Source organism: Vulpes vulpes, chromosome 9 (genome assembly GCF_048418805.1).
Source record: "Vulpes vulpes isolate BD-2025 chromosome 9, VulVul3, whole genome shotgun sequence".
Taxonomy (NCBI): domain Eukaryota; kingdom Metazoa; phylum Chordata; class Mammalia; order Carnivora; family Canidae; genus Vulpes; species Vulpes vulpes.
The window spans coordinates 42429886-42444379 of NC_132788.1; the positions used below are offsets into that span (position 1 = coordinate 42429886).

Genomic DNA, 14494 nt, shown 5'->3' on the forward strand with positions numbered 1-14494 from the left:
AAGAGGCATCAGCGTTGTCCTGAAAACCCGATTCTGGGACCGTTGACAGGTGTGTGTGTGTCCAACAGAAACATCTGACACTGATCTGCCCATCAAACATCTGTTACGTGCTTACCAGGCACTGGGTTCAGAAACGATCCCGAAAGTACATCTGTCCTCACAAAGCTGGGCAGGGTGTGGGAGAGACAGACCAAACACACGCAGCCTACACAGCGGGACAGAAGGGGTGCCAAGCATGCGAGGCCCGCGCTGGAAAGCCATCCCGCAGGGCAGAGGGCCCACCTGGGGCAAGTGAGAGTCAAGCCCACGGCTCCACTCGGGAAAGGTTTGTCGCCCACCACCGCCCACAAGGCTCCTGTCGGGCCAGAACTAGAGGGAGAACAAGCATCCTGGGTTCTCGGCCGACGGGATCCTAGCTCAAGTGCACGAGTGTGCAAGCCTGAGGCCACCGCTTGGCAAAGAGGAGCAAGGTAGAGACCAGTCCACAGCGTTAACGACCCAGGGGATTGGGGGAGCCGATGCCCTCTGCCGCCTGCAGCCCCCGGGGACCGCGGGTGACAGCCTTCCGTGGGCGGGGCGCCGAGGGCTCCTGGGCTTGGGGCGCACGGGCGAGCAGGGGCCAAAGGCCCGACGTGCGGGGCGGGGGTGAGGGTGCGGCACCCAAGGAGGGAGCGCAGTGTCCCAGGCGGGGGTCAGTACGTGCTCATTGTCCCATGGCCCAATCTCCGTGGAGGTTTCCGGGCAGCACCGCCTCAAGCAGCACACGCTGCCCGGTTGCCGCCAGAGGCTGGAGCCCTCGGTTTGCGCGGCCTTGGCCGGCGAGGCTGCGGGTGTTCACGGCGCACGCGCGCCGCCTGCCACCTGCACTGGGGGGCTGCGGCCTGGGCCTGGCGGCGTCCGCATCAGCATCCCACAGCCCTCCTTGCCCCTGGTAAACCAGGAACCGGCTCCCGGGGCCCAGCAGGGGTCGCCCCTCCTCAAACACCCAGGGCCTGTGGTTCAGCCCCGAGTGTGGTTCCACAGGGCACGCAGGTCCCCAGGGTGAGCCCAAGCCCAGGCTGCTGAGCCCCCGGCCTCTCGGGGACACCGAGAGGTGACTTATCCTTAACTATCCTTTTTCTATTTTGTTCTTTCTCAGAACATGTATCCCTGCCTGATATTACATCACACACCTACTTTTACTTGTTTATTTTGTGCTCCACTCTCTAAAATGTAAACTCCATGAGGGCAGGGATCTCATGTGTCTCATTTATCTAGTACCTAATGCCTGGCACACAGTAGGCATTTAATAGATATTTATTTAATAAATGAATTAACTTAACTATCCAATAGCTAGACTCCTTGCTAAGAGAACCCCACCTTGCTCCTCTAACTGGGCAAAGCTTCCAATGGGGCGAAGCTTGAGTAGTCTGAGGTTAAGCCCACTGTAGCTCCTGGCTTACCAATGGATGTGAAATGCGCTTCTGGCCAATGAGGCCTGAAAGTGTGTTGAAAGACCTCTGGCAAGTTCTTGTAATTCTTTTTTTTTTTTTTTTTTTTCAGATTTTATTTATTTATTCTTGAGAGACACACAGAGAGAGGCAGAGACGCAGGCAGGGGGAGAAGCAGGCTCCATGCAGGGAGCCCGATGTGGGACTCGATCCTGGGACTCTGAAGGCAGATGCTCAACCGCTGAGCCACCCAGGGATCCCAGTTATTGTTAAACAGGATGCAGAGAAGCCATCTTCTCTTCCCAATGGGGACGTCGGTGTTAGGATGAGATGCCTGGATTGGCAGCGGCCACCTCATGCCTGGGTGAGGGGACCAGCCTGAGAATTAAACCCACAAAATCGAGGATGACAGAGAAGAAAAGTGGAGAGAACCCACGTTCGTGCTTACATTGTTAATCCAGTTGAACTAACCACTCTCGATTCTTATGAAATAATAAATCCCTATTTTTAAAGGCAGGAGTCAGCAAATTATGGCCCATGGCCAGACCACCCTACTGCCTGTTTTCATAAGTAAAATCTTTTCGGGCAACAGGCATGCTTCTTCGTTCACTTGCCGACCACAGCTGCCTTTGCTGCAATGGCAGAGTTGTGTAGTTGTGACAGAGGCAAAGCCTAAAATATCTTCTATCTAGCCCAGTACAAAAATGTTTGCCAACCCCTAATTTAAGCCATTTACAGGTGGGTTATCTATCACTGAAAGCCAAAAAAATGATAACCTTGCAAGTTGGCATGTGGTATAAATATTTATCTTTGTTCTCTATTTTATTACTTGCTTTAAAAATTCTAAGCTGCAGTGAATTGTGTTGCAAATTCAATGAACAAGTATTGAAGACCTAACCACTTCAAAACCCAGTATAATATTTTTTATTATTTCTATGGCTCTGGGAGTTGACTGGGCTCGGTGAGTAGTTCTCACTCGGAGTCCCTCACATGGTTTTGGTCAATGTTGGCTGGGGCTGCAGTCATTGGAGGGGTTGGTCAGCGCTGGACATCCAAGATGGCGCATTCATGTAGCTGACAACTTATGCAGTTGTTTGGGTTGTTGGCTGTGGCCCTTCTGTGTAGGTTGGGCCCCATTTCTGCCATATTCTATTGGTCAAAGCTGACACAAGGCCTTGTTAGTAGAAGCAGGCAGAGAGAAATCATCTTCATCTCTTGCTGAAGCAGTGGTGAGTTCCCAATGCAGAAGAGTTTGTGGGATGGAGATATCATTGTGACTGTCTTTGGAAAATTCCATCTGCCCCGCAGGCACAATAATTCACATCTTTCCCACATGCAAAAATATTGTCACCCTTTTGCAGTGCTCCCAAAGCTTATGAGGATCAGATGGGAAAGCCTGTCATCTAAATACAGTGCAGGCACAACTGGCTCCTCCTCAGGTGGGGTTCCTCAAATAGTTTCCTGTCAACAGGAATACCTGTGAACTAAAAAGACAGGCTATCTGCTCCCTACACATGAGCACCAAATATACAATGGGGTGTACAAGATACCTGTAGGAGACACTCTTGCTCAAAAAAGGCAGGGGGATTTTACATGTTTTTAGAAATTCAGGCTGATGTTAAAGTGCTTTTAATGAGGAAAAAAAAAGCAGTAGGGAATGGGAGGTATATAGAAGTCACTGGTCTATAGCAGTTCTGAAATACAGCCAGAGATATATGTGTCCTGTTCTATCTTGGGGCATAGCCCTGCCTTCGGGGATTTACTTTCCATGGTTCTATGCTCTGAATCACCCTTTTCGTTGCTACTAGAAATGGTTCCTATTTGCCAGTGAATAGCTTCCCTCGCCTGGTTCCTGCCCATATCAATTTGAAGGTCTAGAGGCTTCTTTCCATTTTTGAATTATCTCTGCCCATTTTAGTACAGACTGGTGGTGCAGTCATCAATTCAAACTCATAAGGACGTTATGGGTTTCCTAGGAATTGTGTGGAGTTTTCTAAAGCCACACTCACAAATATTTTGGAGACAGGACCCTGTCTGGTTCAGGCTTAAAGTTAGAACTCTCTGGGGCACCGTTAAAATTCTTAGAAATTGCTTGACTAGCTGAGAGGTCTAGGAGGCACACCCTTGAGTGTTTCTGAAGTCTGAAAATAGAGCCACATTCTTGAGAGAGTCTTCGGTCAACCTACTTTGTGAATAATTTGCTCCCTGGGGAGGGTGCGAAAGTCAGGCAGTTGGATTTGGAAACTAGAAAGTCCTGGATTCTCTTCATTTTCTCTAAATTATACCTGAAACCTAACAGTTTCCTCTTCCTGTTCATTTCTATCTGCCCCTTGTCATCCATGGCTAAGAGGATTCAGTTGACACTTCCAACAGCCTGCCTGAAATCTCCTTAGCCAGTTTCACTCTCCATCAGTTATATCTTTTATTTTCCACATTACTGCAGGTGGCAGCCTTGCCAACTTTCTACCGCCACATCTCTCCTGTCTTATCTCCAGCTTCCAACAACGATTTTCTCACTGTCAATAATTTTCTCACTGTTCTCATGGAGCCCAAAAACAATCTTCCTGAGACTCTGGAGGCCACGGCCCATTCCAAAGCCAGTATCATCTGGTTCAAGTTTTTAATGGCAACACCCCACTCCCGGTACCCATTTCTGTCCTGGGTATCTACGTCTTTGCAGCATACCATCCAAAAACTTCATGTCTTATAGCAGCAGTGTTTTATGTTTTTTTTGTTCTGACTGGTCACTGATGAGTGGTGCTCCCTGGAGGGTTTTCCACGTGCCTGCAGTTAGAGGTTGACTAGAGCTCATATTCTGATATGGCCGAGGCAGATGTACAGAGAGAGATGAAAGAGAAAAGTCAGAGTTGAATCTTGAAAGGTGAATATGCCTGATCAAGGAATTTAAACTCTAAAACATAGTCAGTGGAGAGTCCTGGGAGGATTTTGAGCAAGAAAGTGATGTTATCATGTCTTTCATAAGAGAAGAAAATGAGAAGCAGTGTGAGCACAGGATAGGGGAACAGCCAGGTGGAAGCTTGTTAGAAGCTGAGCAGAAGGCATAGGTGGAAGCAAAGAAGAGGACTGGAGAGGAAAACCTGATGTGTCAGGATAAGAAGTCATGTTGAGGCTCACCTGTTTTTTCCATCACTTCTGCTTATCTTCTATCCGAAGGCTAGAATGGAGTTATTTTCCTCTTAACACATCCTGAACAGTAGTACTCTGGGCAGTTAGTGGTTTAAGAATATTTAGAATTATGTGGGTTTTGTGTGGGTTTTTTCTAAGAATTATGTTTTAATAACCCTAAGAGAGTCTTATTTTATTCCTAAGTCCTTCAGAGGATACTGTTTGCAGATCTAAGACCATGATGCCCTCATGTCCTGGTCATATTCTGAACTTAGGTCATACATACCCTCTGCCATTGACTTGTTGGCTGGATTCCCATTTTCGACCACTTCCGCCTCCTTAAAACACTCTCACCCTTTCATGTCCATGGCAACCCAGTCTCACTCTCCTACCTCTCAGCCTGTGTCTGTCTGTCTTTTTTTCTTTTTAAGATTTTATTTATTCATTCATGAGAGACACAGAGAGAGAGAGGCAGAGACACAGGCAGAGAGAGAAGCAGGCTCCCCATGGGGAGCCTGATGTGGGACTTGATCCCAGGACTCTGGGATCATACCTCAAGCTGGAGGCAGATACTCAACCACTGAGCCACCCAGGTGTCCCTCAGCCTGTGTCTTTCTGTCATAGGTGGTTCCCATCTCTACGTGGCAGTGATATGCTGGAGCTGCCAGAAACCCCATCCTAGGCTCTCCTCACTTCTCATTCCATACTCTTTTCTTGGAAACTTGATATTATATTCAGTGGCTTCCAGCATTTCCTTGCTCTCATGACTCTTGTGACTGTTAGGACGGGGTTTGACCAGAGTTGACAGTAATTCAAAATACTATAAAAATGCATTTCTTTTTAGGGACTTGTCTCCTGTCTTGTTGTTCTGCCATTCTCAACATCGGACCTTTACCTCATACTCCAAGATGGAGCCTTGGGTATAAGCCACCACAACCACATGTCTGCCGGCAGGGAGACATAAATGTGTCTTTCCAGTTAGGATTCTTTATGGACGTCATGCTTGACACTTCCTATATTTCATTGGTTAATATTTAGCCAGGCGACTACCCCAGCTCCAGAAAGGTTTGGAACTATACGGTGGCCAGGCAGAAATGAGATGTTCTAATACTGACAAAGAAGGGATGCGTGAATGGTAGTCTCTGCTATCATCTCCCAAATGTATACTTCCAGGTCAGACTTCTCTACAGCTCCTGCCACTTTGGTATGCAAAGACATCTCAAACCAAATATCCAAGACTGAGCGCATGGTCTCCCCCAAGCCTGTTCCATTTTTTTGTGTTTCCTTTCTCAGGGAGGGACACCACACTATATCTAGCTGGGCAAGCGAGAAACCTAGGAGCCATCCTGGATTCTTAAGATAGATAGCTGGTTCACAATTCATCCTTGCCATGGCTTCTTTGTGGCAGTTTAATTCCCTGCCTCCACTGTCTTTGGCGCTTTGTCAATTGGTATCCTTTGGCCAGTGGTATACGAGTAGACAATTTCTGGGCCTTGTCCAGCTAGAGGCTTGAAATATACTTGCCTGTTTTCACTTGGCCTCTTGCCCTTCTGCTGTCTGCCATGGAAAAGCTTGCCCCCATGTAACTATTGGTCCTAAAAAAAGAGACATATGGACCAACTGTGACTGGAGGCAGAAATGCCTAACCTATCTAGAGACTTCTAACAAGGAAAAAATAAAGTGTTATTCTAAGCTACTGAGAATTTGGGGTTGTTATTCAACATTACAGTGGAAACCATTGTAACTGTTGTTCCATTGTGGCAGAAACCTAATTAATGCAGTTACCTTGTACATCCTTATCTGCTCCTTCAGTTACATCTCTGGAATCCAATCACTTCCCTCCAGTCACTTCCCTCCAGTTCCAGTGTCACCATCTTAGCCCAAGCTATGGCCACTTTTTGTGTGCACCACTGCAATAAGCTCTGGTCTGGTCACACAGACCTTCAGCTCTGGCCCCCTGACATTCAGCTCCCCATCCAGCAGCCAGATTAACCTTTGAAAATAACCAATCTCATTTATATCAGGGCTAGGGTTCACCACTATCTTGATCTGAGTGATTCTGTTACTCTCACCCCTGTACAGATAATGAGGGGGCTTTCCCATCCACAGTGTCACTGTGCCCCATTTGACTATATCCTGGTTGCTATTTTACTGTTCCCTCTCTGGGGAAGGGAACTGCGTGTGTTGTGAGCTCGGGGGATAGTTTGTGTGAGTTGAAAGGTGATTATCACTCCTGCTGGGCAACTGATGGGTGAAGTGCAGACAGTGAGAAAGACAGCTCAGGCCAGGCCACCTTCAGACAGCACGGCTCTCCAACAGGGACAGTCTTCAGGTGTTTCTAGGTCCCCACCTGGCTCTCTGATGCTTGCTGGGACAGAGGTGTGGCAGTGTCTCCACGATGATGCTGCCCTCTATGTGGTTGCTGCTGGCCAGGAAATGCCTCTGACCTCAGCACTCTTGCTTCTCATCACTTCCCTCCTCCCACGGGAGAGTCCAGTTTATTATCTACTCATTTAAGTGAACTTTATTCCCCTGATCTCTTCAGGACGTTGCTTTTTTATTCACTAAGAGCTCTGCTTGTACAAATCAAAGCTTTGGCTTTTACAACTATTATCTCTGAAGTGAAAGTCAGTGGTTGAACCTTGACACAATCTTTGTCTTTACTATCCAGGAAAGCACTCTTAATTCTCCCCAGGAATAGATGAGCTGGTTTAGAAATGCAAAAGAAGAAAAGCACAGCAAAACATGAATATATTTGAAAGACACTTCATTGCAGGATAATGCCCCTGCTCTTCACCCACTTAAAAGTATTCAACAATTTCCTGTTGAACTTAAGATAAAGAACACAATCTTAAATATTGTCCCAAACAATATTACTCAGCCATTAGAAATGACAAATACCCACCATTTGCTTCAACGTGGATGGAACTGGAGGGTATTATGCTGAGTGAAGTAAGTCAATCGGAGAAGGACAAGCAGTGTATGTTCTCATTCATTTGGGGAATATAAATAATAGTGAAAGGGAATAGAAGGGAAGGGAGAAGAAATGTGTGGGAAATATCAGAAAGGGAGACAGAACATAGAGACTCCTAACTCTGGGAAATGAACTAGGGGTGGTGGAAGGGGAGGAGGGCGGGGGGTGGGGGTGAATGGGTGACGGGCACTGAGAGGGGCACTTGAGGGGATGAGCACTGGGTGTTATGCTGTATCTTGGCAAAGTGAACATTAATAAAAAATAAATTTATTAAAATAAATAAATAAATAAATAAATATTGTCCCAAAGAGCTTGAATGGTCCAGCTTTTGTCTTTCCAGCTAATTGTCTACCTGGAGGTTTGAACGCCAGCCTCTCCAGCCTGCTCTAGATACCTTCAAAAAGCTCTTTCTCCCATTGGACCTTCCTTCCATCCACCCTTGACTCCCATTCCTCCTTCCTCTGGAAAGGACCTCTAGATTGCTCCCTGCCCCCCACCCTCCTGCCTCCTTGTTTCCTCTGTATAAACTCCCCAAGCCTGACTCCTTTCATCCAAGGTGCTTCTTTCTGTTGCTGATTATATGGTTACTATCACTTTCTCCCCGAGTCTGTAAGTTGCTAGAGAACTGATGTGTCCCTGTCTTTCTCACCACTGGTCTTCAGTGAATGAATGAATGAATGAATGAATGAATGAATGAGATAGATGGATGAATGGATGGCTGGACGCAGGGATGGTAGTTACTCATTCAAGATGATCTTGTGGGGTGCCTGGGTGGCACTGTCAGCTGGACATCTGATACTTGGTTTTGAATCAGGTCATGATCTCAGGGTCTTGAGATCAAGCCCCACATCGGGCACCATGCTCAGCATGGAGTCTGCTTGAGATTCTCTTTCTCTTTCTCTGGCCCTCCCACTTGCAACTCTAGGTCCTGATCCAATTTGGTCCATCAGAGTGAACAATGAAGAGAGCTGACCTTATGAATGGCCAGAATACATAAAGGCCTATTTGGAAAAATTTGAGATGGGACAATTAAGTCCTTCTAAATCACCCTCTCCCACCCTTTGGAAGTTTTCACATTTGATGTTATTCCTTTGAGTTCCAGAATCTTCTACCAACATCAGATAATCCTAAAAGAGTTCAGTCTTCATGAACTATACATTAGGCAGCTGAATTCACAGCTGAGTCCCGGAGATCAGCTGAGTCCCGGAGATCAGGGCAAAGGCGGTTGGATGTCAATGAAATGGAGAGGTGGGAAGGGACACGGAGATTGTGACGAAGACCCTGGAAGAGAAGTCAACACATCAAAGCAGTCATCGGCCTCACAGACTTGCCAAGCTCTGACGCTTTTACTTTCATGCTTCGTGATCCAGCAAAAAGTCATTTTGTTGTTTTGATTTCTTGCTCCCAAGGAATAAAGATACAAAAACAAATAGGGGAAATTTCTTTAGTGACAAATGGAAGCACATGGACATAGAGACCAAGTGTTTATTTTTTTTTTTTATTTTTATTTTTTTTGATGGGACAGAATAAAGTTTTATTTTTATATTAAACTGTTTTGCCTCAGTGGTTGCAGGTTAAGGGTTGAAGGATAAAATGAGTATAAGAACATCCAGAGATGGCATTCTTCGGCACAAGAACAGAACACATTTTTTCACATTTTACTCGGTCTAACAAAGCCCAAGTTGTGGGGCTGTTGTTGCTCTTAACAATCAGTGGAGGCTTCAGGCTTTGCCACTTAGCACATTCTCCACGGCTTTGGTTACCTGGTCAGCACTCAAGTTGTTCAAGGAGACATTCTTCTCTTGGCCAAATGCGTAGCGGGCCCAGAGTTTGGGCTGCACATCCGAACACTCGCGGATTAGGATTGGCAGGTCAGGGTTCGCCTTCTTCAGCTCCACATAGTGTTTCTCGATGAATTCCCTGACGCCCTGACTGCCGGACGAGCGCTGGCACAAGTGGACGCGAATCTCACGCAGGCCAACTTTAGCCCCAATTCTCAGACTCGATGCGGCACCAGCCATCTCGCAACACTAGTGAGACCAAGTGTTTAACATTTGAATATATCACTTGGAAAGCTTCACTCGTTGGCCTGTTTATTCATTAAAGAAACACTATTGTTGATCCTGGACCGGGCACTGTACTAGGCAGTGGAAATAGACAATGAACAAAGCAGACACTGTTCCTCCTCCCACAGAACAGTGGGGACTTTCCACAAGGGCTTTTAGAGAAAAAGACATATGTTCTTCTGGGTGTGCCCGGATGCCCATGGCTTATAACTGCCTGGAAGTGTTGGGACATAGAGATTTGGGGAAAGTTGGGGAATATATTTTATTCCTGGGAGGCCCAGGGAACTTTGAAGGGTAAAGGAAACAATATTCTTCTTTCCCATCTTTCTTCGTTTTGGTGACAGGACCAGGCACGATGAAGGGAGAGGGGGAAGAAGGCTGGATGCTGAACTCCAGGAAATGTCATCATTGTGGTTTGAGTGACTCTGATGGCCTGATGCCAGCCTGCAGCTTTGAAGCTTTGCTGCAAATAGAGAAGAGAGGCCCAATCTGCAAAAGAGAGTTTAACTGGCTGGTGATGAGAATCAGTTAAATTTGTGGCATCTTATTTCACTTATTTCCTTTTGTTCCTGAAATGCAATTCCTACCCTTCTTCAGTTACATAAGAGCTGGAATCTTCATGCTCTAGCATCCTAGCCTTAATGAAATTGCTCCACTCCTTTTCTTACATGTAGTACACATCCTTTCCGCCAGGCCATCACAGAGGGCATGTACAAAGTAAAGCCACTCTGCAACTGCAGTAACAGCCACATAATCTGTTCCTATAGCTCTGTGTTGCTTTGAAAGATCAATATTACTCTACTGGCAATTTCCTATAACATGGTTAGTTTAACAAAATACAATTTGAAAAATAAAAACGTGAGCATGACTGTATCCTTACAAGTTCTCCTTCATTTCCTGCCCTCTGATGTTTTGTAGGCTTTTTCATGTCCTACTTCATTGTTGGCTAAGCGAGAAAGCCAAGAAAAGCTGGCCTTGAGCCATGTGAGAAGAAAGGGTGTGGTAGTCAGGGTGTCTCGGTTGTGAGTGATAGAAACACAACTTGAGCTAGCCCATGTGAAAATGGTGTGGAGGGAGGGTTGGGGCTTGTTAACGGAAGGAGCAGGAGGTGTCTCTGGCCAAGAAACGAGCAGTTGTCTACTTTCGAGGTCAAAAGCAAGTGGTTCCATCTCCTACCTGCCCTCACCAGTGCAATTATGAGGATAGTGGTGATGAAGTTGAAGAGGAAATGACTACCCTGTCTTCTTGCCCAGTGATGTGGGGCTCTGTCCTGGACTCCCCTGCTTGGCAAATAAGACAAGCCTTCAGAAAGGCTGTTTACACAGGCTGTACCTGCTTCCTCACTGCCCATACCTGCTTTTACTCTGAAACTGTGTGGCTAGATTACCGACAACCTCCGTATTGTTCAATCTAATGGACTTGTTGGTCTTTATGTCGACATTTCAGATACGCTTGACCACCTCTTTCTTCTTGAAGCACTATTCCTTTGGCGTCGAGGACACCCCACTGTCCTTGTTATGCTTTTGCTGCTCTGACCCATTGGTCATTCTGTTCTGCTGGCTTCTCTCCTCCTTTTGTTCCCTCGATGTTGGACTCTGTCTAGGCTTGGTCTGGGTCCCCTCTTCCAGCCTCTTCCTGTGCTTTCTCCTTAAGTAGTTTCATTTACCAACATTTCAACTTAGGTGGCTCCTTGGCATCTCAAACTTCATATATAAAATAGGCCTACAGAACCCTTGATGTTTTTCTGCCCACCCCAGCCCCCTTGGTCCACATTTGGCTCTCTCTCACTTCTCAGTATGAAGCCCCTGCCATCTCCCACCTAATGCCCCCAAGTTACTGGGGACCATCCTTGATCCCTTGCATTTCCCTTCTTCTCTATCAAACCCAATAGCAAGTCCTGTTGGCTGACCTTCAAATTGATCTGCTGTGAGCCTGTTTCCCTGAGGTCTCCACCACACAATCTGGGTCAAAGCTACTACTGTCAGGTCTCCTGTGGTTAATCAAGTGGCCTTCTAACTGGTCTCACTACTTCTTCTTTTGCCTGTTCCAATGTATTTTCCACAGAGTATACTTTGCAAGGCAAATGATGTCAGTTCGCTACTCAGAATCCTTCAATGATGTTCCACTGCCCTAACGATAAAGGTCAACATCATCTCCAAATCCCCCAGGTGCTGCCTCTTCTAATTCTTCTTAACTTTATGACCTTATCCCTGCCTGTCTCTTACTCAGTCACTCCATCTCAGGCACACAGGTCATTCCTAAGTTCTTAGAATACACAAAGCTTTTTCCTGCCCCAGGGCCTTTGCACTCACTCTTCCTTCTGCCTGAACCACTTTCTTCTATTGCCTATTCATTGTCATTTTTGAGTTGTGACTCAGCCAAAATGTCACCTCCTCAAAAAGACTATTGTTGATCACCTTATTCTCTGCTCTAGCATTCTGTCATTTCCTTCCATGTACATATCATCATTTGCAATTATTTGTTCATTTAATTGTCTATTGACCTTCATATTAGACCATAAGCATCACAAAGACAGGAATAATAATATCTGTCACTTATCCTGAATGCCTAGCAGAACACCTGGCAGATAATATGTGCTCAAGGAATGGTTTTTGCATGAATAACATAAAAATAGCATCAAAGATCATGAATAGTATGTCACTGAAGGCTCTAGTTTTGACTACTGAACTATAGATACTTTTGTGGGTGGAGGTGTTTTGGAAAATATTTAAATAATTTGGAATTGGGATCATGCATTTTCTTAAGATGTACTCAGAGAATTCCATGCTGGATTAATTTTCAAATAGAACAAAAGCTTGCATTTCTGTAGAGAAGAGCAGGAGAATGTCTATGGGAAGACTCTTACTCCAATTTCAAAAGTTTCTAGTAAGCAAGATATATGTGGAATATCCTCGAGATTAATATGGAAACTGAATTAGAATCTCTACGGGCAACAAAGCAAAAAGGGTAAGATAAAACTGAGATGCTCTTTGAGGGGATAAAAAACTATGACTTTGCTGTCAGCAAAAACTTTCAGCTCCTGACCACCATCCTCCCTGCAAAGCCCAAAAAGTTATTTTAAAAGAATCCTTCGAGTTATCAAACAGGGGGCAAGATTATGTGAAGGATGGAATCTGGTTTATAGCCATCTTCTGACAATTTCTTAGATTAGCAGAAGATGAAAACAAGCTTTCCCGGTAGCTGTGTTCACCATTTTTTTTTTAAGATTTATTTATTTATTTATGATAGACACACACACAGAGAGAGAGAGAGGCAGAGACACAGGAGGAGGGAGAAGCAGGCTCCATGCCGGGAGCCCGACGCGGGACTCAATCCTGGGACTCGATCCCGGGACTCCAGGATCACACCCTGGGCCAAAGGCAGGCGCTAAACAGCTGAGCCACCCAGGGATCCCCTGTGTTCACCATTTGACAGTGGTATCATGGGACCACTTTGTTTCTTAAGAAAGAGCTCTGAAAAAATAAAAGATCAATTATTGATAATTAGTGTGTGCTTCCTTTTACACAGTTTTTGCTTATTTTCCAAACACTTCAATTTTTAGTGAGGTTGCCTAATAATTTAATGTTTGAATAATAAAAAAAATAATTATAAGTGCTTTTCTTGCTACTTGCAATATGTCTATAATTTCTCTGATGTGTAAGGTATAAAATATTTGTTTTCACAATTTTTTTATTTAATACATTTTGCAGTCATAAAAATATCAGTGTTAATGCCAGGGTGCCTGAGTGGCTCATTGGTTAAGCAACTGCCTCAGCTCATGATCTCGGGGTCCTGGGATTGAGTCCTGGGTTGGGCTTCCTGCTCAATAGGGAGTCTGCTTCTCCCTCTGCCCCCCCCCACTCATGCTCTCTCTCTCTCTCTCTCTAATAATAAAATCTTTAAAAAATTATCAGTGTTAATGTCAGTACTTTATTATTAATAAATGTAAAGTGATATTGACAACATGCCCACTTTGTTGTTTGGTTTCAAGTTCAGTGATCACTATTCTTGCCTGGCCCCAGCAGCCAGCAACAGTGAGAGGAGGAGACTGGCCAGCCATTAGGCACCCTGTTTATTACATGATGCTTCACACTGATTGGAAAGTTTGACCTTGATCAGGTTTGTTGATCAAGGTGTTCATAGCTCACCTGCTCCGATCTTGCCTGGGCTGGTATGCCTGATCCAAACTGAGGTCATGTGGCTTTTCATCCAGAGGAAGAGGATAGACCTTCGTGCCACATGTGGTCAATCACTACAAGGTCAATCACTACATTACCTATGGTGTGGGTGGCACTGGTACTCCATTTTAGTTGAGGGCACTAGGGCTTAGAGAGGTTAGGTAGTTTTCCCAATGTCCGTCAGCTACTGTGTGTAGGGACCAGGAGCTGAGCCCATGCTAGTCTGACACCAAATCCTTTTTGGCTCTGTCTCCCTAGCTCAAGGCAGGAACCACCAAAAACAGTGCTTTTGCAAGAACACAGCCTCAGCCTTTCTAAGAGAAAAGGAGGAAGAATCAAAGTGGTTTTGTGTTGTACTAAAACTGTGATGAAATTTCAGAGTCCTGTTGTGGGCTGCAGAGGGTGAAAAGTGATTTTGACAACTGACTTGGCTACCATTCAGAGGCACCCTCCCTTCTACAGCTTGCTCTTAGCCCAATATAAAATGGAGAAGGGTCTTCTCTTTCTCACTCTTGCCTTCAAGGATGGTTAATCCACTAGGAGGTGAGGTGAGGAGAACCTCATCTCTGGGAACATCTGGGGAGGCTTTCATCAAGCTCAAGTTCCTGCAAAAAATTTAATTGCAGATATTCCAGTTATTAAGTTGGATAATAAGTACTCCTGCTCTTGCTGCTAATACTACCACTACCACTGCTACCACTGGTTAAGGTTCTCAGATAC

General features: G+C 45.5%; 1 protein-coding gene across 1 annotated transcript; it reads right to left on the reverse strand.

Moving 5' to 3' along the window:
• Window positions 1-9174: 9174 nt before the first annotated feature.
• LOC140594059 (NADH dehydrogenase [ubiquinone] 1 alpha subcomplex subunit 2) lies at window positions 9175-9563 on the reverse strand. The gene has a single exon (XM_072722435.1). The coding sequence runs from the start codon at window positions 9549-9551 to the stop codon at window positions 9252-9254; it is 300 nt and encodes a 99-aa protein (XP_072578536.1). The 5' UTR covers window positions 9552-9563; the 3' UTR covers window positions 9175-9251.
• Between the last annotated feature and the right edge of the window lie 4931 nt (window positions 9564-14494).